Here is a 25,936-nt window from a genome sequence, read left to right as displayed (position 1 = left end):
GACCTTGCATTTCTCAACGTTAAAGCGCATTTGCCATTTGTTTGCCCAGTCTTCCAGCTTGTCCAGGTCCCTTTGCAGGTCCTCACATTCCTCCCTGGTCCTAACCCTGCCGTAGAGTTTGGTATCGTCCGCAAATTTTATAACCTCGCATTTTGCCTCCGTTTCCAGGTCATTGATAAATATGTTGAAGAGTAGCGGCCCTAGCACCGATCCCTGCGGCACACCGCTCGTGACTCCCCGCCAGTCTGAATATTGGCCCTTCACTCCGACCCTCTGCAGTCTACCTGACAGCCAGTGCTTGATCCATCTGTGTACATCCCCGCCCACCCCGTGGTTCCACAGCTTCTTAAGCAGCCTTTCATGTGGCACCTTGTCAAAAGCCTTTTGAAAATCGAGGTAAATGATGTCCATGGGTTCCCCTTTGTCCACCTGACTGCTTATTCCCTCAAAGAAGTACAGTAGGTTCGTAAGGCATGACCTTCCCTTACAGAATCCGTGCTGGCTTGTTCGCAGTAAGTCATTTTTCTCGATGTGTTCGCAAATGTTGTCCTTGATCATCGCTTCCACCATCTTCCCTATAACTGAAGTCAGGCTCACTGGCCTGTAGTTCCCGGGGTCACCCCTCGATCCTTTCTTAAAGATAGGTGTGACATTTGCCAGTTTCCAGTCCTCTGGCACTTTTCCTGTTCTCAGGGATAGGTTGTAAACATGCTGGATTGTGCCTGCTATTTCCTGTCTTAGTTCCTTTAGAACCCTTGGGTGGATCCTGTCCGGTCCCGGCGATTTGCCGCTTTTTAGCCTGTCTATCTGTTTGAGGACATCCTCCTGACTTACCTCTATATGCTCCAATTTTTCGGCCTGTTCCCCCCTCATGAGCTCCTCTGAGTCCAGTATATTGGATGTGTCTTCGCACGTGAAGACCGACGAGAAGAACGTGTTCAACCTCTCAGCTACCTCTTTGTCCTCCTTAATCACTCCTTTCCTATCCCCATCATCCAACGGCCCCACCTCCTCTCTCGCTGGTTGCTTCCCCTTTACGTAACTGAAGAATGCCTTGAAGTTTTTCGCCTCCCTGGCCAGCCCCACCTCGTATTCCCTTTTTGCTTTTCTAACCTCTCGGTGGCATTCCTTTTGGCAATTCTTATGCTTCTGGTGATTTTCCTCCGTTGGGTCCTTTTTCCATCTCCGGAAGGACACTTTCTTGTCACTTATTGCCCTCTTTACTTCAGTTGTCATCCAAACCGGGCTTTTTGACCGCTTGTTCTTACAGCCTTTCCTGAAACTGGGGATGTACAGGTTTTGTGCTTCCTGCAGGGTGTCCCTGAATAGGGTCCAGGCACTTCCTACAGTCTCCATCCTAAAGCTGTTCTTGAGCTTCCTCCCCACCATTTCCCTCATGGCAACATAGTTCCCTTTCCTGAAATTGAGTGCAGTCGTTGCAGTCCTCCTCACTATGGGTGACCCCCTTTCTAATGTGAATCTGATTGCGTTGTGATCACTGTTGCCTAGTGGTCCTCCCACTTCTACCCCTCTTGCAGGCCCCCCTAATCCATTAAGGATGAGGTCAAGAGTAGTTCTCCCTCGCGTTGGTTCCTTGACTAGTTGTTCCATGAAGCAGTCCCTCACAGCTTCTACGAATTCCTTTTCCCTGGCGCAGTTGGAGTGACCCGTACTCCAGTCTATCCCCGGGTAGTTGAAGTCCCCCATCACTGTTACAATTTCAGTACTGCATTCCTGCTTCAGTTCCGCTTCCAAGTCGTGTCCGACTGCATCCGGCGTACCGGGTGGACGATAATACAGCCCCAGTTTTATGTCTGCACCTTTGGTTCCCGGCAATTTGACCCATAGTGACTCCAGCCCCTCTGCCTTTGTCGCCGTATCCATCCTGACCGAGTAGATAGAGTCCTTTATGTATAGTGTTATGCCTCTCCCCTTCTTGTGGGTCCTGTCCCTCCTGTAGAGCTTGTACCCTGGCAGCACCACATCCCATTGATTGTCCTCTGTCCACCAAGTTTCCGTAATTCTAATTACATCCAGGTCCTCCTCTTTGGCCCTGACTTCCAGTTCACCCATCTTGGCCCTGAGGCTTCTTGCATTCGTGTATAAGCACTGTAGGTCCCGGCGTTTGTCCCCCACCTCTGCTTTTACCTGGGCCGCCTTCCCTGGAGTTTCGGGCTGTTCGCCCGTTAACTGTGCCTCTGCTTTACCCTCATCCTTTACCCTCGCAAATTTCTGCCTCCTCGTGTCCCCTCCACCCCCCTTCCTCGCTTTTCCTCGGAAATTTCCTGCCCTTCCTACCCCCTCCCATGCTATTGTCCCCTGGGCCTTGGTTTGATCCCTCTTGCCTTGTGGCTCCTCCTTATTGCCTTCTGCTTGCACTCTGGTTCTACTCCGCCCCCCTGAATCCCCCTGCCGCTTAAGTCCCTCACAGCAAGTTGCTGTTACCTGGTGCTTCCCTCGCTGTCTGATCTCGAGCTCCATCGGTTCCCCGTCCTCCTCCCTGTAGTCATCCCGTTCAGCATCCTTTCTGGATACCGTTGTCCGAAGCGTCATCAGGTCTGCTGTCGGCTTTCCCCCTCTCCTTAGTTTAAAGCCCTCTCGATCTCCTTCTTCATGTAGGCTGCCAGTATTCTTGTTCCCGCCGTGCTCAGGTAATTCAAGATAATGAAGGGAATAGACTTAGGGCTCCTTTTACTAAGGTGCGCTAACGGTTTTAGCGTGCGCTACAATGCTGCGTGTGCTAAATGCTAATGCCTCCATAGAGCTTGCGTTAGTATTTTTTGTTTAGCACGTGGTTTACGCGTGCTAATCTTTTGTGCGCGCTAATACCCCTAGCACACCTTAGTAAAAGGAGCCCTTAGTTGATAGAGACAGGTTATTCACCCTCTCTAGAATTCTCTTCCGGAGGCTGTTATAGGATAAAACATAGAGAATGACACGGTGGCGGTTACCTGCGGCTAGCCGCGTTTAGCCACGGGTAACCCGCTGAAACGGGGAAAGAAAAATAGCAGTCGCTGCGGGGACGGGGACAAGGCCATTCACCGCCCCGTGGAGCGGTGAATGGTCTTGTCTCCGCAGTGAGGCATCAAGGTTCGTGCGGTTCCCGCAGCCCCTGCCCGACTGATCGATCTTAGCCAGCACCCTCCTTTCACCTCACCTTAGTTTGCAGGCTTTCTTTTTCGGCAATCCGCACGCGCGGCTACTCAGTGTTCAATCTTCTGCTCTGACGCAACCGGAAACAGGAAGTTGCAGCAGAGCAGAAGATTGAAAACTGAGCAGCTGCGCATGCGCGGCTCTTTGGGAAAGCATGCAGGTCGCCGAAAAAGAAAGCCTGCAAACTAAGGTGAGGTGAAGGGAGGGAGCTGGCTACGATCGATCGGGCAGGTGGGTGGGGGCTGTGGGGACCGCGCAATCGATCGTAGCGTTTAGCCAGCTCCCTCCCTTCACCTCATCTTAGTTTGCAGGCTTTCTTTTTCTTACCACCCAAAAAAACACCTTAACACACCTTTTCCTCCCTAGTTGAAATGATCTAATTCAGTTTGAAAAAAGTACAGCTGGTGCTTGAAATTTCATATAGCCCAGAGAAGGGCCATTCACACTAGACCCTGATGGTTGGTGGGAATGTGAAGGATTGCAGAAACAGATTGCTCAAACTGGCCTTCGATGTGCTGTGTGAAGGTGGAGGAGCACAGAGAAGGACCACTTGCATTGACTCTCTAGATTGTAGAAAAGCAGGAGTCTTGCAAATGTATTTATTAATGTAGTAAAATTTAATATACTGTCTTTCAACCTAAGGCAGGTTACAAAATAATAGTCACATTCATTACAAGGATTCTGTTCAATATATTTGTGAGTGACAATGCAGAAAAGTTAGAAGGTAAATTTTGCCTTTTTGCTGATGATACCAAGGTTTGTAACAGAGTGGAAGGAGGGAGTGAAAGGGAAAAGGATTCTGGGCCAAGGGGATGAAGAGGGAAAGAAAAACCCACAACAGGAAAGAAAGGGGAGGACAGGCAGGTGAGCCAGATGCTGGAAGCAGGGGGGGGGGAGAAAGAGGGAAAGAAGCTAGATGGGGTTGAAAAGAAGAGACACACTGGTATGGAAGAGGAAGATAGGGGAAATCTGGACACAGGAAGGTAACAGTAAGAGGGGAAATTATGTGCATGGGGCATAGGGACAGAGACATATAGGGGACATGCCATGGGGATGGTATATGGACACAGGGGGGGGGGGCAATGGCAGATACATAGGAGAGATATTAGAAATGGGGATTATAGGAGCACAGAAGTGAGATGGTTTGTGGGGATGGGACAGGGACCAAGCTCGCAGGCTCCAGTTGCATGCACAAATTACATTGTAACATGCCATGAAAATAAGAGGGAGGAAGGTAGATAGATAGACCACGTGAGAGGAGCTGAAGGGTGGTAGAAAGGGACAAATGGTAAAGGAGGGAGGGAAGGGTGGTGGTGGAAAGGAATAGAACAGACATTGAAGGAGGGTGGAGAGGAACAGACCCTGAAGGGAAATGTGGAAGACAGAGTGGGGAGAAGATGCTGGAAGGGAAGAAGACAGATGCCAGACTATGGAGGAGTGGAGGGAAGAAGATGGGTGCTAGACCAATTGGGGGGGTGAAGGGAGAGGCACAGTTACAGCAAATGGAAGACGCAGAGAGAAGACACACAGTGGATGGAAGGAATTGAATGAGAAGATGTAGAAAGCAGAAACCAGACAACAAAGGTAGAAAAAAAAAATTCTATTTATTTATTTATTTTTTGCTTTAGGATAAAATAGTATATTAGTTGTGTTGATAAAAATTTATAAACAAAGCCCTGCCAGCTGAACATCTCTTTCTCTAGTTCAGCAGCAGGAACTTTGATTTATAAGAAAGGAATAAGCTAAATATTACAGTACTAAGGCTTATATGGATGCTGCGGGGACCGTGACGGGGTGGTGAAGGGAACGGCGGTGACGGGGCGGTGCAGAGGATGGTGGGACGGGGACGGGGCGGTGACGGGGACAGATTTTTTTTCCCTGTGTCATTCTCTAATAAAACACCCTCCAGGGATTCAAGATAAAGGTAGACAAGTTCCTGCTGAACCAGAAAGTACGCAGGTAAAGTTAGGCTCGGTTATGGCACTCGTCTTTAAACCAAAGGCCGCCGCTTGTGCGGACTGCTGGGCACGATGGACCACTGGTCTGACCCAGCAGCGATGATTGTTATGTTCTTATGTTCTCACCTGGAGTAAGCTAGATGCACTTCTCTTTACGAGAAGCTTAGAGTGATATGGGGACTAAAACTATGCCAGGGTACACCTGGCGGGGCCTCCGCGTGTGCGGATTGCCGGACTTGATGGACCTTGATGTTCCGGAGATCTTATGTTCTTATGTACTTCAGCTTAGAAAAGAGACGGCTGAGTGGAGATATAATTGAAGTCTACAAAATCCTGAGTGGAGTAGAATGGATACAAGTTGATCGATTTTTTTACTCCAACAAAAATTACAAAAACTAGGGGACACTTGATGAAGTTATGAGGAAATACATTTAAAATCAATAGGAGGAAATATATTTTCTCTCAGAGGATAGTTAAGCTCTAGAACGCATTGAGAGAGGTTATGGTAAGAGTTTCCTGGAGGAAAAGTCCATAGTCTGTTCCTGAGACAGACATGGGGGAAGCCACTGCTTGCCCTGAATCAGTAGCATGAAATGTTGTTATCATTTGGGCTTTTGCCAGGTCTGGATTGGCCACCGTGAGAACGGGCTACTGGGCTCGATGGATCATTGGTCTGACTCAGTAAGGCTAGTCTTATGGAGTGTCTGTTGTACTAGAAGTTATGTTATGTTATTAAATATCAAGATAGACCTATAAGAGGCACCTTCTGTAGGATCCTTGTCCGGACTGGGGATGACCTCTATCCACACCTCCATCACTGACCCTCCCTGATGGAATTAAGGGTCTGAGTCAAAAGGGGGGAGGGGGGCATAAAATTCATTTTAGAGTCCATCAGGACCCACAGGCTTACCTGTAGGAAGAGCTTTGGAATCCCACTGCACCTCTTTAACCTTGATTAGCCTCTAATAGAGAAAGATGAGCTGGAGATACAGCAGGTAAATTAACAGCCTCAGGGTACTTATTCATAGCTGCCGGGGCAATAGTAGAATCCCTGGTGTACTGCTGCAGGATTTTTATGCTCAGATATACAATTCTGGAATCTGGATCATCTGGCCATCACTGACTGCCAACACTTTTCTGCAGACAGTTAACTTGTTAGCGGACTGAATATCGCCCCTAATCAGCACCATAGAAACTGCACCGCCAACTGCCCTAGCTCTGAGGCTATATTTCTGATCCAGGTAACAACTGATCCTACCCAGATAAGTTCTACCAAATGGTAACCCCAAAGTGTTCTTAAGAAAATCAGCAGAAGAAAAAGCAAGTTCAGACTGAAAGGAGGATAACAAGAAATGAGTAACCTCGGAGGAGAAGACATCTTATAGGGGAACTTAGCAAGTGAAATGAATTTTTATTTAAAACATTTACAGACAGATTAATATCTAAGCGGTTTCTAGCAGCAAACATACATCAAATTTCCAATTAAAAACCTAACAATCTCTCTTATCCCATCTTACAGTGTATCAAGGCAGCTGAAGAAGAAATTAGTCTCATTACAAGTAGGCATCAACAAACAGTTGTTTCTTTAGTAACTTCTTAAAGTTAGCACAATTCGTACACAATCTTAGATGTCCAGGTAGATTATTCCATAGATGTACCCCAGCAATACAAAACATTCTTGGTTTTGAAAATAAATATTGTACACTTCTTTCCTTAATCGCTATTAGTCTCATGGCTCCCTCAGATCTCCACCTCCTGCCAAGTTTATAAATCTCCCACAATGCACCAAACCAAGATGGTGCCGATCTATATAGAACCTGGTGGATTAGGGTCATAACTTTGTACTCTCTGTTTAATTGGTAACCAATGAAGTTGTTTCAAGACTCAACTTTCCCTTATGAATATGTGTATAAGGCAGACTGGATGGACCATTCAGGTCTTTATCTACCATCATTTGTTATTATGTTGTCCTCCTCATGGAGTTATGATCAGGACTTCATCAAATCATGGCTAATTACATTTTGAGAATATTTCTTTAAAGCTATTGTCAATACCTGCATTACCTAGGTGCTATGTGAAATATAACATGAGCACATTAGCTCAATGGTTTTGTGTAGTGCTTCATTGCCTTCAGTGGGGGGTTTTCTGCTGAATCAGGAGATCAGGAAGCTTCAACCTATCCTTCCACAGTAATGAGAAGAGAAGCAAAGCCTGTTTTGGAACCAAAAGATCTGCTTTTACGTAAGATGCAAAATGAATCAAGTTGCCTTCATAAGGCAAGTAGTTTTCCAAACAAAACACGGTTTTCCAGAGGAGAGATAGGACAGAAATTGTTGAAATTCTATAAAGACATCTATATCTTCTAACTAAGCTCTTATGTAATTATAGAAAGAAAAAGATACCTGAGCAGATGACACCAGCATCTTGTTTATGATTACAGTTATGGTGGTTCCACCCACTGCTGTTGCACTTTGTCAGGTACTGTTCTCTTCCTGTACATGTCACACCAGCCAAAAGAATATATCCTCTGCCTGGGCCGAAATAGGCATTTCCGGGAGCAGAAATAGCAACTCCACAGTCCAGTTGTCTGCACACAACATTACCATCATTTATATCCCAGTAATTATCGCAAACTGTTCCCCAGCTTCCATTATAGTAAACTTCAACACGTCCTGAGCATCTGTGTGTGCCGTTCACCAATCGTATTGGATGGATTGATCCTAAAAGCAAAGGAGGAAATTGAATAGGTACAAATAAGAAAGGTTTGAACATTTTCCCTGGGCTACATTTTAAACATGGAACAAATCATTATACTGAACATGTTAGGATGCAGTGAAAGGCTACAAATTTAGTTAATTATTAGGTGAGCGCTTGGCAAATCTTTCTAATAGGCTCTTTGAAGAGCATCCTGAGATGTTTTCATTGCACTGTTTGCCAGTAGAATGCTGGACCACAGTAAGAGCAAGCAGGATGAAGCTTAAATCTATTTCCATAGCAACCAGTCCAGAACCTGTGCAAAATGTCCATTGATCAGCAGATGGAGACAGAGAAACAAGGTAGCTCCATGTGACTCACTCCATAAGAGCACCATAAAGCCTTAGAATGCTCAGTATTTGTTTCCAGTGGATTTGTCTCCAGCTTCTGACCTATTTAATAAAATTAGCTCCTGGACCCCTGTGATGGCTGAGGTACAATGGGTGGGGGTGGAAAACACTTAGAATATAAGAACTTAAAATTAACCTTACTGGGTCAGACCAGTGGTCCATCAAGCCCAATATCCCGTTCTCACAGTGGCCAATTCAGGTCCCTAGTACCTGGCCAAAACCCAAAGAATAGCAACATTCCAAGCTACTGATTCAGAGCAAGCAGTGGCTTCCCCATGTCTTTCTCAATAACAGACTATGGACTTTTCCTCAAGGAAATTGTCCAAACCTTTCTTAAAACCAGCTACACTATCCATTCTCACCACAACCTCTGCTAAAAAAAACCCACTAAAAAGACAGATACAGTCCCCCCTCCGTATTCACGGTGATTGGGGATGATCAAAGCAGCGAATATGGAAAAACCATGAATAGGGGGACGCCACTAAGCTGAGAACCAAGATGGATGCATAAAGCTTTCTCTCCTCTCTACAGCTGCAGAAAATCAAACTGAACACCTTTTTCTGCTTAATCTTTTCCTGACAAAATTACTACACCTGCCACTGAACCTGTCAGGGAGCAAATCTACCAAAGCAGAACTCCCTGCTGCTCCTTCATCAGGCTCAAAATGCCAGAAGCATGATCCTCCTTCTCCTGAAAAACCAGTTGCTGGCAAGCACATGGCATCCTCATCAGATTTAATCCTGGAGGAACTTCGATCCCTTAAAGATCTCATCACAAAACATTATGAAGTAACCTGTGATCTCAAACAGGATATAACTTCTCTAACAACTTCTCTTCAAACCTGCCAGACCAGAATTAATGTGCTGGAAACCAGAGCTGATACAGCTGCACTTTCAGCAGCTCAATTTGAAGATCAAACTCAGCTAAAACTGAAACAGCTTGAGCAAGAAATTGAAGAATCCTCCAATAGAAGCAGGAGAAATAATATAAGAATTATTGGTCTTGCAGAGAGCTCTGAGGGTTTGGATCTCACTAAATTCCTTATGGAACAGCTTCCTGTACTTCTAAATATCTCAACAGGTCTCCCACTACAGTTTGAAAGAGCACACTGGACTCCTTCATTTTTGAAGCAGGGTCTGACTCATCCCAGACCCATAGTGGCTAAATTGCTCTGTTTCCCTCAAACTCTTACAGCTGCAAAGAATTCTACCAACCTCTAGTATGCAAGAAAAAGAATTCTCATCGTCCCAGACTTAGCTAAAACAACAGCCAGGAAAAGGAAATCACTTCTGGAAATGAGGGCTTATCTGAAATCCCTTGGGGCATGCTATGGAGTTCAGTATCCAGCTAGAATGACCGTTATCTTGCACAACTCCACTTGTACCTTTGATTCCCCAGATCAGCTACAGAAGTACCTCGATCAAATTCAATCACAAGGAATGTCATCTTCTTAATGCCTCTATGCAATCCTGCACTCCTGTTCAGCAGCTCTCCACCACGTGGATATGAGACGCCATGCTGTCTTCTCTGAAGATGAGTACTTGCTGATCCTCTGAGACTTTCAAATTTAGCTTTGAGCTAAACTCTCTTTGATTATCCTACTCTTATTTTTCCCTCTCATGTACTTAAAACTGCCTAATTTCAACTAGCTTTTGCTTTCATTTATTGACAAGCGTGTGAGACTGTAAGCCTCTCTCTCTCTCTCTCTCCCCTTCTCCCCCTCTCTGCATGGCAGTGGGTTTTCCCGCCTCAGCACTAGCTGAGATTTCAGTAAACTTTCACTACAGAGCAGATTAAATTATACAGGCTTTTCTTGGTCTGAATATTTCTCTCTTTCTTCTCAAATGACTAACTAAGCAGCAATTTATGCTATTTGTCTACTCTATTCCTTCTCACTGAGCTGATGTGACCCTAGTTAATGGCTGCCTCCTCCTTCGGTGGTGCTTACAGGACTACATCTGACTTGTATTTCCTTTTGCAGTTTACAATCTTCTCTATCATATCATATGATCATTATGACTCTTCACTGTTCATTTAAGACTAAGGGCTCCTTTTACTAAGGTGCGCTAGCGTTTTTAGCACACGCTAACCCTGAGCTACGCATCAAAAACTAACGCCAGCTCAATGGAGGCATTAGTGTCTAGTGCACGCTATAACCACTAACGTAGCTTAGTAAAAGGAGCCCTAAGCTCCTCTATGAATCTCCAAGCCAGGCCTTTCCTATATTTTCTTCAGATGCATAATTAGGTCTATCTCACTTTTTTGCTGTATGAGACTTGCCGTATATGTACCATGCTGCTGCTGCTTTCACTGTCAAGATTGCCTCTGAATCTTAATTTTTCTATGCTGATAGATGACATGCTGGTGAGAATGACTATTTATGTGGATCAAAACTACAATAGTGGTGTAATAATCACAAAAACGAACAGTTCATCAATTTGTATAGATGGGATATCAGAATGATCCATGGAGTCAGCTAGCTCCTTAGGTCAGGCAATTCCTCATGCTTCCCATTTTTTGAAAAAGCTTATAAATAATTTTAAAATATTAATTAAATAACTTAGCTTTTAGGTATGAAGTAGTCTCATTGTGTATTAGTATCTCGACACTTGGAGAGATGCTTCAGCGTTCAACTAACGCTCCCCTCCAAGCGTCAATGCTGGAGATACTAATACACAATGAGACTGCTTCATACCTAACAGCTAAGTTATTTAATTAATATTTAAAAACTATTTATAAAAATTATTTATAAGCTTTTTCAAAAAATGGGAAGCATGAGGAATTGCCTGACCTAAGGAGCCAGCTGACTCCATGGGTCATTCTGATATCCCATCTACACAAATTGATGAACTGTTCGTTTTTGTGATTATCACACCACTATTGCAGTTTTGATTGTTTCTCCTCTGGGAGTCCTTCATTATTTAATACACATTTTGGTAAGGATGGCTCAAGGTATTTATGTGGATGGCTTTATTAGCTGGCCTGGTATAACATCCTTTTTCCTTTTTTTTTTTCTCTCTCACTGCTTTACCAGCTTCACTAATCTCCCTTTCTTATGGAACATATCTCCTGCAACTAGTGGTTCTCTCTTTATTATTAAATTGATATGAATATCCAGTTATTTGATATGTAACACTTTTCTGATTCTCTGTGCCAACCTCTCCTATACTCTCTAGATGTCTATAACTATGTGTATCTCACTTTTTTTTTTTTTTACTGTATGTGACCTGCAGTATATGTATCACACTGATGCAGCTTTCACTGCCAAGTTTGCCTCTACACCTTATGTTCTTTTTTTGATGGATGTTATTAATGAAATTAACTTATTATGTGGATAACAATAATTGCTTATATGGAATTTTCTTCTCCACTGCTTTCCCAGCCTCATTAACCTCCTTTCCAATTGAAAATCTCCTCTGCAGCCTATAGTTTCTCCTTATTATCATATTGAGATTCCATAATAATTATAAATCTTAACTGTTATTTGATATTTAATGCCTTTCTGAATCTCTATGCCAAGTCTCTCCTATAGTTTCTTAACTTCTATTATGATTTATATCTCCAATTTGTGCTATATGTGACTTGCAGAGCTGTTGCTTCCTCCATAGCTAAGTTTGCCTTTTAACCTTATGTTCTTTATGCAGATAGATGGTATTACTGTTAATGACCTCTTCTATGGCGGGCAATACTTGCTGGTATAGAACTCTATTCCCCACTGTTCTCAGATTTTTCTCTCTAGATATTGTATAATTGGATTAGATATGGTGTTTCTTTTCCATGAGATACCTACCCAATTAAACTCTTTCCCACTTCATTCTTTTGAAGTTCATAATTGCTCTCATGATCGCTTATTTTATTCATTTCTTTTACCTTTTATTTTCCAATCACTTTGAATTCACTTTCTCACATTAAAGATGTATCTTTCTCTTAATACCATTGTGTTTCCCTATGTATTCAACCACATATAATCTACAGTTAGAGGGAATGGCTTATGTGTTCCATTCTATGCTCTCAGCCAATGACTCCATTGCATAGTTCTCCCTATAGGTTGGAATTCGTGTTCCTTATACTGTTTGTTATGAGATTCACATTTACACTACATCCTTCAATGCTCTCTCTCTGCGAATATTGTGCTTACATTCTGCTGATTTATATCACTACTTGGAATTTTAGCAAATTCTTATCAAGCAGCCTTTATGACTAACTCGGCTAACTCTCCCAATAATATTATTTCTTGGAATATAAATGGTCTTGAAAACCCTATTAAAAGGAAAAAAGTTATAATTTACCTTAACAAACTTGTTCCTAGTATAATTATGCTACAAGAAACTCATTTGCCAGATACCTCATACCTCACCAAAACTTGTAAATGGATCAAAACCTCCATTGACTCTCCTTCTAAAGGTTGGAAAAGTGAAGTTTCTATTCTTTTCCATAAATCACTTAATGTCCAAATCATACAGCAATTTATAGACCCAGAAAGTAGATGGATATTAGCACATGTTAAAATACACAACATTGACGTATTGTTAGTAAACATTTATGCTCCCAATTCTGATTCATACTTGTAATATGGAGAGAAATCTATAAAATATCCTGTGATAATGTATTTAAACAGTACCTTCTATAATCACAGTTACTCTTTGTAAATATAATTATAATTTGTTGTGGAAATCTCAGACCCAAAAACCCATGAATGGTGATATCACCATAATGAGGTTCAATGAGGGGACCATCATAGATTTTCACCGTCCCCACTACCATCCAAATAAAGATAGTGTGAAAAACAACTAAACAAACAAATAAAAAAATAAAACAAAACTTATCTGTGGACTGGATGGTATGATATCAATGTTGAGCCTCATCAGTGATTGAATTATTCAATCACTGATGAGGCTCAACATTGATATCATACCATCCAGTCCACAGATAAGTTTTGTTTTATTTTTTTATTTGTTTGTTTAGTTGTTTTTCACACTATCTTTATTTGGATGGTAGTGGGGACGGTGAAAATCTATGATGGTCCCCTCATTGAACCTCATTATGGTGATATCACCATTCATGGGTTTTTGGGTCTGAGATTTCCACAACAAATTATAATTATATTTACAAAGAGTAACTGTGATTATAGAAGGTACCCAATTCTGATACCCCAGATTTTTTTCTTAATCTTATCAGTAAGATTCAAGAACTTCAACCCCACCCATTAATTGTTGCAGGTGATTTTAATACTCCGGTAGATCACATCTTGGATAGACAATCTAAAAGTAAGTTCTCCCAACAGAGATCCACTTCTGCTTTTCACTCTATGATTCAACAATTAATCTTAACAGATCCCTGGAGACTTCAGCATCATGACGCACAAGAATATACCAATCATTCAATCCCTCTCCATTGCTTTTCACGTATAGATAATATCTTTATCTCCCAATCCTTATTACAATCAGTAATTTCATCAAATATCACAGCAATCCTTATCTCAGACCATGCCACAGTCTCTCTTTCCCTCGCATGGCAAAGTATGAGCTCTCCCCGATCTCCATTATGGAGATTACAACCATCTCTTCTTGAAGAAGACAATGTCCCACATATTTAAAAAATGTATCCAATAATTTTTTACCATTAATAATAGCCCAAATATATCTCCCTCAACCCTTTGGGAATCCTTTAAAGCAACTCTGAGAGGTGAACTTATCTCCATGGCAGCATTTAAAACTAAATCGGATAAATCCACTATATTGAGTCTAGAAACCTCTATTAAACTTGAAGAAACTAACTATATTGCTTCTAATGACCCTCTCGTTTACAATAAGCTTTGTCAGTTAAAATATGAATACAATAAAAAAACTTTCAACTCAAGCAGGACAAGAAATTTTTGTCACTAAATCAAGATTCTATGCTGAAAATAATAGATCCAGTAAAATGCTAGCTAATTATCTTAAACGGAAAACATAAAAATTGCATGTTACAGCTATTAAGGACAAAAATGATACAACAGTTACTGCTTTTCAGGATATCCTTAAAGTTTTCTCAGAATTCTACACTGAATTATCAGAATCGATTGCAGATCACTCCCATATTCATAATTTTCTTCACAATCTCTCAGGGCCCAAATGGAACTCCTCTGATATTAACTTCTTAGAAAAAGAAATCTCTGAAAAAGAGCTTCTCATGGCTAAAAACCAAATACCTATTAGGAAATCCCCTGGCCCGGATGGGACACCAATTGAGTTTCATAGACTTTTCAAATCAGAATTAACGCATTGGCTCCTAAATTTTTAGTAAAATCTCTCTCTGAAAATGGTAACCTCTACCAGATTCACAGATGCGGTTATGACAGTTATATTTAAGCCTTATAGAGACCCATTACTGGTGCAAAACTTTAGACCCATTTCACTCCTTAACATCGATTATAAAATCTTTGCCAAAATTCTCTCTAATCGTCTTAAACCCATTATTAATAAGATAATTCATCCTAACCAAACAGGATTTATGACAGGTAGGCTAATCGCCAATAATTCATGACTCTTTTTTCATGTCTCTCTTATTGCACAATCTCTCTCGACGCCTGCTCTAGCTTTCTCACTTGATGCGGAGAAGGCATTTGATAGAGCTGAATGGAAATACCTATTTTTAATCCTTAAATGGTTTGGTGCCCCGTCTAGTTTTATTAAAATGATGCAAATCCTTTACACTCACCCATCTGCAAGAATCATAGTAAACAACTTATTGTCTCCTCTTTCGTTTGCAAAGAGGCACATGTCAAAGGTGTCCTCTCTATACCTGTTTAACCTCGCTTTAGAACTGTTGCTTATAGCACTAAGATTAAATACAGATGTGCAAGGACTAACCGTAGACTCCGTGGACATCATATTATCTGCTTATGCAGATGATGTCCTTTTATATGTCTCCAATCCTGATAAATCAATTCCAGCAATTCTGAATACCATTGCGGAGTTCTCCACTTTCTCCAGTTATAAAATAAACCAACAAAAAATGGAATCCCTTTCCCTAAATATGCTTGCCCATTCTAGTTCAGTCACCTCTTATGGTTTGATATGGGTTCCATCCAAGCTTAAATACTTGGGTATTGAACTTTCTCAATCTTTAGATGACACGATTGCCATTAATAGTGACAAACTTATTTCATCAATTAAAACAATAACTCATTCTTGGCACCCACTTAACCTTTCGTAGTGGGGTCAACTAGAAAGGATAAAAATGATGATAGCTCCAAAAATAAATGATATTCTACTCATGATCCCCGTGTTATTCCTTCTATAAAACAATAGATAAAGGTATTCTCAGGCTTCATGATGTTCTAACTCCTGAGAAAACCTTGATCCCCTTCTCCAAATTAAGAGAAAGCTATTCATTAAATGTTAAAGACCACTACAAATGGCTGCAACCACATTATTGCTTTAGTCATAAAAATCTTTTACAAATTTTTCATACTCATTTCCCTTCTATTTTGACTCAAGCCACAGTCTTATTACAGACAGGACATGCAGCTTCAAACCTATATAAGATGTTATTACCTGCCGATATTTCTTCAATAGAGAGCCTGCAACATATCTGGAGAAAAGATTGTGGTTCTCCCTTGGGGAAACAGAGCTGGTCACAATTTTGGAAAAGAATGGCAAGGCCTTTGGCTTCAGCTAACATGTCCCAATCCATGTATTTCCTGTACCATAAAGCCCTGTGGACTCCACATAAGCTCTCACTGGCAGGCCTCCTTCCGTCTAATAATTGTTGGAACTGTGGACGAGCTGTTGGCTCATTATTTCGTAAGATATATGATTGTTCATATGTATCACAATATTGGAAAGAAATTTGGAATATTATACTAAAATTTTTTTATATCCAAGCTGATATCTCTCTCTCCATAGTAATTTTCAAGTCTCACACTCCAGGAATGGTTCTAAGTGAAAATCCTACTAAACTCCTTGATATTCTTCTCTCTAGAGCGCTTAAGCTCATTCTATCTAATTGGAAGTCAACTAGCTCTCTTTCCTCACATCACTGATGGCAATCAGTTTTATATGCTATAAATATGAATTGGTCCTTGCCAAGAAATTTGGAACCACAGTCTTTTTCAATAGACACTGGTCTCCTTTGCAGGCATATTTGCAATCATTTTCCAACAGTGTTTAATGTTGAAACCTTACATCACATCAATTCTCTCTGTTCCATTGGTTTTGAATGTAAGCAGACAAACAGATGTAACTCTGTGTTTTGGATTGATTCATGCATTGATATACTGTGAACTTCATTGATGTTTCAGTTTTATATTCTCTTGTATTTTTCAAAATCTTAATAAACTTTCATAGAAAAAAAAAAAAAAGGAAAAGCCGCGAACAACTTTCTCATATGTTATTTGCAGTTTTCTGTTAAAAACCATTGAGAATATGATAAAACTGAGAATAATATATGAGAAAATGATAAATGTTGGGGGAGGAGGCCAGAAACGTTGACGGTCTGTGCTTTCAAAATGCCTACTGTACTGTAATTGTGGGGGAGGAGCCAGCACACTAAAAGTCACGATTGCTGAAACTGCGAATACAGAGGGGGAACTGTAATTCCTAAATTAAATCAAGCTCAAATACTTCACTTTTCCAGATTCTGAGAAACTGTTAGGATGTAATGAAAAAGTGTTAGTGAAGAATGATACAACCCAGGAAGAGCACAAATGCACTCCAGACATCTCCAGATATACATTTTCCTTCTGAACTACAAATTCTTAAGTTTGTAATCAGTAATCTAGGTCTAAAAGATTATTATGAGTGAAAAATTGAATCTCACAACATTTACCTGCGGCATTCAGGGTTTGATTTAAATATCGGCTCTTGCAGGATTTTTTAAATTTTTTTATTTTTTAGAAGCGTTTATTGAAGCTCAAGTATAGACATAGAGAGAAATAATAGAAAGGAAAGCAGTAGGTTAAGCAAAGGAGTCCTCAACATACTGAACCAGAGCAACATCAAAGAGCAGAAAGAAATCTGGTACAATGCTTCTAACCATTTTTAAAGTTTTTCAAACAACCAAATTACCCCACCTCCTCCATAATCCATAAGAACATAAGAATTGGCGCTGCTGGGTCAGACCAGTGGTCCATCATGCCCAGCAGTCCGCTCAAACAGCGGCCCTAACCAAGACTAGCCCTACCAGCGCACATTCTTGTTCAGCAGGAACTTGTCCAACTTTATCTTGAATCCCTAGAGGGTGTTTTCCCCTATAACAGCCTCCGGAAGAGCGTTCCAGTTTTCCACCACTCTCTAGGTGAAGAAGAACTTTCTTACGTTTGTATGGAATCTATCCCCTTTCAACTTTACAGAGTGCCCTCTCGTTCTCCCTACCTTGGAGAGGGTGAACAACCTGTCCTTATCTACTAAGTCTATCCCCTTCAGTACCTTGAATGTTTCGATCATGTCCCCTCTCAATCTCCTCTGTTCGAGGGAGAAGAGGCCCAGTTTCTCTAATCTTTCGCTGTACGGCAGCTCCTCCAGCCCCTTAATCATCTTAGTCGCTCTTCTCTGGACCTTTTCGAGTAGTACAGTGTCCTTCTTCATGTACGGCGACCAGTGTTGGACGCAGTACTCCAGGTGAGGGCATACCATGGCCCAGTACAGCGGCATGATAACCTTCTCTGATCTGTTCGTGATACCCTTCTTTATCATTCCTAGCATTTTGTTTGCCCTTTTTGCCACCGCTGCACATTGCGTGGACGGCTTCATCGACTTGTCGATCAGAACTCCCAAATCCCTTTCCTGGGAGGTCTCTCCAAGTACCGCCCTTGACATCCTGTATTCGTGCATGAGACGAACAGTCAGATAAAAATAGCGGTGTACAGGATCACAAAGAGAAAGGTCGGTAATAACAAATTTTGCAATCTCCATCTTCAAGAAGTTTGAGCAATCAGAAAAGAGGCCCATATAGCTTCCCACTTGGAAAGTGTTCGTTTCTAAGCAGCAATCAAATATACCACAATTTTGTAATCCAGGATACCCACAGAATGCTGTTTCCAATGTTTAGCTAAATTCAATTCAGCATCATGGCACGCTTGACGGACTAATATAGACTGCGTATTGGTAAGCCCAGGAGATTTTATTTCAAAGAGGAAAACAGAAGGATGCCATTGGCAGTTGATCTAACTCTGCAAAAGGTTCTATATAGCTCTCCAGTATATATAGGCTTTGCAGCAAGTCCACCATAGATGTCCCAGAGCCCCAGTGTCAAAGCAGCCCTGCCAGGAAGTAAAGGGAACACCGGGGAACTTATGATGCAATCTAGCCAGTATGAGATACCAGCAGTAAACTACTTTGATCGCACTTTCCTTATTGAAAACAGCCAAGGAAGATTTCAACAAAGCTTTTTGAATCCAGTCATCTTCAGCAAACCTCCAACCCCTGCACCAATTAACTCTATGTAATGTGTAAGGAGGAGAACAAGAGGCCAAATATTGATATAAATAGGTGATAAGACCTCTTATACTGCTGGAATCATTTAAAAATGAATCTTTCTATAATACTTGGTTGTGAATGGTAGGCTATGACAGAAAATGATTAAGCTGGGTGAATACATATATATCAGTGGGAAGAAGCTGATACTCCTCCATTAAAGATGCAAAAGAAACAAACTCATCATTATCATAAAATTGTCCCCAGGTGGCAAGCCCTGCCAAGACCCATCTGTAAGGATTGGTAGCCCCCACAATATTAGGTTGTAGGGGTTATGTTAGGCACCCTTACAAAACGCCAGGTCCCAGGTTCAATACTGTCACCAAAGATTCACCAGGAAGTAGACGCAAATAAAAAGCACAACCAGAGGTGATTGCATAAAGAATATATTATAGAAATAGGTTTACAGAAAAGTAGGATTCATAAAAGTTACAATTACAATTACAGAGACTGCTTCTGTGTTCTTGTGAATGAGAGAGAACACACAAAGAAAGAGAGAGAGAGAGAAAAGGGGGGTGGGGAGGGTGATGTCCCAAGCTTCAGATAGAGAGCAAGACGAACAAGAAGAAAAGGGTGATGTTGCGAGGGGGCTTTTATAGTTTGGAAACTTATTCTAAAATACAGAATCTATTGAGCTTCAATAGAAGTTAAACATCCCCATCCGTAGTAAACTTGTGCTAGACAGAAGAAGAATAGGCTGAAGTCAAATGTAATTTCCAGTTTGCCTCTGACAATAGTTTCTGATTAATCTTAGTTATCTGTGCACCTGGACCCATTGTATATCCTAAGCTGTCCATCCTAAGCATCAGACATTAACACATCTTCTTAGCACCTCTTCGCCCCTCTTAGCTGCAAGTTGGTTTGTAATCATGATTTAATTAGGGCTATTTGAAACTGTCTTTAGGGCTGTATGAAACAGTCTGCCTGGATGCTTACTGTATGTGATCTATCTGCTTCAACATCCCAGAGTCAGATTGATATAATTTCCCATAGGCCTTTGCTGACATTAGTTATACCAACTGAAAATGCTGATTGCTAGCAATAGCTATGCTGACACCATCTAGAGAATGTAACACTTCGCACTCCCAGAGGAAACAAGGGATTAGAAGTTATTGGGCAAAAACCAAACTCATCTGGATATGGGGAGGTAACCCTGAACTCGCATTCCCATTGATCTCCTGGGAATCTTCCACCCTGATGGCCAAAGATAAAGTACGCAGCCTAGGGGTGATCCTTGACGGTGACTCTCTACCCACATTTCCCAAGTAGTATTGGCCTCGTTCTACTACTTCCGGCTGTTATGGAAAATCAGACGATACTTCTCAGAGCCAGACTTTGCTCAACTACTATATACCTTCATCCTCTCCTGTATGGACTATTGCAACATGCTCCTAAATGGGCTCACTACAGAAAACACCCATTGACTACAACAAATACAAAATGCCGCATATGACTCCTGAAGAATCTTCACATTCGAGACCCAATCATCATGGCCCTGTGCACTGCCCACTGCCTGCCAACTGACAAATGGCGTACATTCAAAGGTCTAGTAATGGCCTACAAACTCTTCCATGACATGGTACCGGCCTATATGGCCACCAAACTTCTACTCTACACCCCAAATTGACCATTCTGCTCGCAAGAAGAAAACCAATTTAGCGCCCTTGGGATTCATCCTCTGCCTTGAGACTGCCTGGAAAAGATTTATTTGCACTATCTGCTGCACCTCTGGAACAAAGTACCTACCCACAAAAGATCATTAGATGATCTACTGAACTTTAGGAAGGCAATAAAAACCCACCTTTTCCCTTGACCCTCTATGAGAGTACACTGACTCAAATTTCCTGGACATTACAAAAAAGGACACCGGCCCTCCAATGTCGCGAGTCTCAAATGCTGATATGCTTCATCCTACTGTGTCATGTGCTTTCATACTTGATGTTGCCCATCATATACTGCTCTACCGTAGCAAGTCACCTCTGGTGGTGTAATGTATAGTCTCTGCTGTTCAAGATCCCACCGTACTATGTACTATATTCTGTATCTGACAATGCTATGTTTTGTCAAACAATGCTTTATCCCATTTGCATTACTGTCACTTTTTTTTCACTCACTCTGCGTCATATCTTTCACACTGTATTTGCCATACTACGTCTACCATGCTAGGTTCTATCATATTACGTGTATTACAAGATACAAGATGGTGTCCGATTAGGATGTGGGCTAAAGTGCCTCTTTCATTTTTTTTTTTTCTCCTGCTTTTTGATTAGTTTCTTACTCATTTAATTTTTTTAAGCTGTGCCTTGCTTTATTTCTACTTTTTAACACAGATAAGGCAGAAGCTTCTGATTTTGTTAATATCTTCATGCTTACCTAATGATTCAAGGCCTTCCTACCTGCTGTCTCCACTCTCTTTTTTCTGGATGGCTGTCTTTGTCGCTGATTGGAGATCATTTTGATGGGGAGGTCTTGCTGACATTTGGAGGGCCGACGTGGCTGATAGACGGCACATCTTCCTGATGCAGAGGCTCCTTCTCTGTGGCTTGGCTGTGGCAGACCTGCCTTTCTTTGTTCTCATCTGGGCACCACTTGAGGCAAGGGGAATTGATGCTGCGACGGTAAGGAGTTTGGATCTCTTCACCTCCCCTCTATGGAGCTTGCTGGTGGAGTTGTGGTTTTGGTGTGGCACAGCTTGGTGCATGTGGAGGTAAATCCTGTTCCTGCTGGTGGTTTTGACCTGGGCTACAGGGCCAGAATGTGTCACTGCCTCCGTTTTTGACTGCTGGTTGAATCTGATGTGATTTGGCTGAGCGCTCTCTTCTCTCCAGCAGCCGATGTTAAGCTAACCGCACCAGTCAGATAAATCAACTGCTTTCTGGATTCTAATAATGTCTTCACTTGCGTTCTTCATCAATCGAGCCAGAAGAAGAGTAACTGTGGCAGATGAGCTGTTCAGATCTCACTGTGAATATTGTGGTCTGTGAATCTGCCTGAGCTAGACTGGGGTTTCTTTTATTGTTAATTCTTTTTCCTTTCAATTGACTTTTCTTGGGCTTTCTTTCTTTTGTCGTTTTCCTTTGGCCAGTCTTTTTCTATCTACAGTACTCCTCTTCCTTTTCATATCTCTCTAGCATGTATTGAAATACTTCTTCCATAACCACTATTGTATACTTAGATTGTGACCCACTAGGACAGAGAGGGAGAATCCATCATTTCTATTGGATTACTATTGTAAACCGCTTAATACTCATGTGCCAGCGGTATATCAAATATAATAAATCCAATTAAATCATAGTATAGTGTCCTAAGAGGTTATCCACGCTTGTAATACTATGTTTGCCATGCTATGAAACATGGGAGTGGCCTTTGGTATCTAGACCAATCAGAGTCTTAGGCCACTCCCAGGGCATCCCAGGATGCACTAGGAAGGAGGCCTAAAGCTCTTATTGGCCCAGGTGCCTAAGGCCTAACCTATAGGAGGGACCTAAGGTATCTGGGCCAATCAAGTCCTTAGGCCCCTCCCCAGTACATCCCAGGATGCACTGGGAAGGGGGAGGCCCACCATTTTGGAAGGGGTAGGCCTGCCAGCAGGAGGGAGTGGGCATCCCTCTTGCCGTCCTTTTTTAAAAGTACAGGGGGGGTCGGGGGAGTATTGGGTTGTCAGGGGATGTCAGGGTGGGAGTTTTGGAGGATCAACAGTACCCAGCGGCAGGAGGGAGTGGACAGCCTTCCTGCTGAATGGATGTGAGGGAGGTGTTACACAGGAGGTAGTGGGCAGCCCTCCTGCCATGTTGATGTGGGTGTCAAGGGGTCCTCTGCCACTGCTGGCTCAGCTGATCATAGCAGGGGTATTTTCCCTACAATCAACTGAGCCAGCAGGACTCCCAAAAGCCACAGTTTAGGGAGTCCTGCTGGCTCAGCTGATCAGGGATTCTCTTGCCATGATCAGCTGAGCTAGCATTGGCAAGGGAGCTGAGGGTGTTCATTATGCCAAATAAAACAGATCAGTCAGTCTTAAGACCAGTCAGGTAAGCTCTAGGAAGTTGAAGGAGTACTTGAAACAGCTACATCAGGCGAGGTAATATATTCATTTGTAATGTTGCAATTCAACCAAACCAAGATAACTCTGTGGCTTCCCAATGTTTAAGACCTCTTCACAATTTTCATTCCAAAGCAGGATAATTAGTTGCGAATAGATTTTCAACTTTGTTGGTTAACTGCTTTCTCAGAAACATTGGAAAGCCCATCTAATAGAAAAGAAGAATGTTAAGGAAGTCAAAGTAGTCTGAGGCAAACCAAGAACAAGACCCACCATCTTTGCAAAATTGACTTTAAAACCTGAGTCACTTGAAAAAGTTGAGATCTCCTACAAGAGATTTGGCATAGAAATCAGGGGGCGAGTAAGTGACCAAAGGATATCCTCCACAATAATGCCAATTTATATTCCGTACCTGTTACCCGAACTACTAAATATCTAGGTTAGCTCATATTGCCTCAGCAAATGGCTCCATAACCAGAGCAAATAAATGTAGACAAGGGGCAACCCTGGCTGGTGCCCCTTATCAAGGAAAATAATCCCTAGTTTCCCCCGTTAATACGAATACAAGCAGTGGGAGATTCATAACAGGCCCTAACTCATATGCAAACCCAAAATTTTCTAGAAAATTATCCCAAAAAATGCCAGTGAACACTATCAAATGCTTATTCCTCACCTAGGCCAAGAGGACACAAGATGAATCAAATCAATCGTCTTCCATACATTTTTTACTGCCTGACACTGTGACAGAGCCCACCTGATCAGGATGGATCAAAGTAGGGGGGACAGAGGACATGCGATTGGCCAATACATTCGCCAAGATCTTGACATCTCTTTTAAGTATCGAGATAGGCCTATAAGAGGCATATTCTGTATGATCCTTGTCCGATTTGGAGATGACCGCTATTCAACCCTTCATCATGGAAGGTGGCATAGATGCCCCTTCCCTGATGGAATTAAGGATCAATGTCAAAAGGGGGGTCAAATCAGAGGCAAAGGCTTTATAAAATTCATTAGAAAGTTCATCAAGACCCACAACCTTGCAAGTAGGAAGTCCCTTGAGAAATCACTGTATCTCTTTAAACATGATCTGAGCCGGAGATGCCTCAGGGGACCTATTAACAGCTCAAAGGTTTTGTGCAGTGCTTCATTGCCTACACTGGGGGGTTTTCTGATGAATCAGGAGGTCATGAAGCTTCAACCTATCCTTCCATAGTAATGAGAAGAGAAGCAAAGCCTGTTTAGGAACCAAAAACTAAACTAAACTAAGCCTTAGGTTTATATACCGCATCTTCTCCACGGAAGTGGAGCTCGACATGGTTTACAAAGTTTAAAAAAATATGGGAAGAGAGAAGAGAAAGAGTTTACAAAGCATAAAAAGAGGGGATGTAATCAGGAGAAGAGATTATTATATGCTAGAGAAAAGCCAGGTTTTCAATTGTTTTCGGAATAGTTGGAGGGAGTTCAGGTTCCGCAGCAGGACTTTGAGATCGTTCCAGAGGCTGGTGATTTTGGAGAGGAGGGATCTACCCAGTTTACCTGCGTGGAGGATGCCGTGTAGAGAGGGGAAGGATAGCTTATGTCTGTGGGCTGATCTGGTGGTAGTTGGTGTCGGGGCGAGGAAGATCTGCTTTTACGTAAGATACAAAATGAATAAAGTTGCCTTCGTAAGGCAAGTAGTTTTCCAAACAAGACATAGTTTTCCAGTGGAGAGACAGGAGCTGTGACCTCAGAAATTGTTGAAATTCTATGAAGACATCTATATGCTCTAACTTTATTTATTTATTCAATTTTCTATACCATTCTCCCAAGGGAGCTCAGAACGGTTTACATGAATTTATTCAAGTACTTAAGCATTTTTCCCTGTCTGTCCCAGTGGGCTCACGATCTATGTAATGTACCTGGGGCAATGTAATAAGAAAAAGAAAAAGATACCTGAACAGATGACGCTGGCATCTTCATGATGGTCGCAATTATGGCTGTTCCACCCCTGGTTGTTGCACTGTGACAGGTACCTTTCACTTTCCGTACACCTCACATCATCCAGAAAAATATATCCTGTGCCTGGGCCAAAATAGGCATTGCCGGGAGCAGAAGTAGCGACGCCACAATCCAGCTGTCTGCATACAACATTGCCAGCAGTTATATTCCAGTAATCATCACAAACTGTTCCCCAGCTTCCATTATAGAAAACCTCAACGCGTCCTGAGCATCTGTTTGTGCCGTTCACCAATCGTATTGGATGCATTGACCCTAAAAGCAAAGGAGGAGATTGCAGAGGTACAAATAAGAAAGGATTGGACATTTATCTCGTGCTACATTTAAGAAATGGTAGAAATCATTGCAGTGAACACGTTAGGACGCATTGACAGACTACAAAATGAGTTAGTTATTGGGTGAGTGCTTAGAAAAGCTTTCTACTAGGCTCTTCCAAGATTATCCTGTATGTTTCCATTGAATTGTTTGCCGGTTGCATTGGGTTACATGGCTATTGCTATTGGGTTACATTGTAGGGGAAGGCGCCAAAGTTGAATTGTATGTGGACATGTCTGCAATAACTCATAGAAACATAGAATATGATGGCAGAAAAGGGCTTACGGCCCAACAAGTCTGCCCACTCAAATAACCCTCCCCTCTAAGTTCTTCTTTGAAGTGAGCCCACGTGTTGATCCCATTTGATCTTAAAGTCAGTCACGTTACTGGCCTCAACTACCTGAGGTGGAAGATCATTCCAACGGTCAACCACCCTTTCGGTGAATAAGTACTTCCTAGTGTCACTATGGAATCTCCCACCCCTGATTTTTAACGGATACCCTCTTGTGGCCTAGGGCCTGTAAGGAAGAAGATATCTTCTTCCACCTCAATATGGCCAGTAACGTATTTGAATATCTCTATCATGTCACCCCTCTCTCTGCGTTCCTCGAGAGAGTAAAAGTGCAACTTACCTAGTCATTCTTCATAAGGGACATCCCTAAGCCCTGAGACCATCTTGGTGGCCAATTGTTGAACCGATTCCAAACTTAGCACATCCTTCCGGTAGTGTGGCCTCCAAAATTGTACACAGTATTCCAGATGTGGTCTCACCAAGGACCTGTACAGCGGCATTAGCACCTCGGGCTTTCGGCTGACAAAGCTTCTCCGGATGCAACCCAGCATTTGCCTAGCCGTGGATGAGGCTTTCTCTACTTGCATATGGTGGGTGTTCCGGGAGGTCACTAAATGTCTGGT

General features: G+C 42.2%; 1 protein-coding gene across 1 annotated transcript in view; it reads right to left on the bottom strand.

Annotated features, from left to right (window-relative positions):
- DMBT1 (deleted in malignant brain tumors 1) overlaps positions 1–25,936 on the bottom strand; it is a 572,499-nt gene that overhangs the window by 522,999 nt on the left and 23,564 nt on the right. Inside the window, exons 3-4 of the mRNA XM_033942984.1 lie at positions 24,644–24,961; positions 7,514–7,831 (exon numbers count right to left, since the gene is read on the bottom strand). Coding sequence (XP_033798875.1) covers positions 7,514–7,831; positions 24,644–24,961 — 636 coding nt within the window. The remainder of the gene's footprint in view (positions 1–7,513; positions 7,832–24,643; positions 24,962–25,936) is intronic.

The sequence above is a fragment of the Geotrypetes seraphini genome, chromosome 4 (genome assembly GCF_902459505.1).
Source record: "Geotrypetes seraphini chromosome 4, aGeoSer1.1, whole genome shotgun sequence".
In the NCBI taxonomy this organism is placed as follows: Eukaryota; Metazoa; Chordata; class Amphibia; order Gymnophiona; family Dermophiidae; genus Geotrypetes; species Geotrypetes seraphini.
Note: the sequence above shows the minus strand (reverse complement) of the source record. Positions and strands in the feature narration are given on the sequence as shown.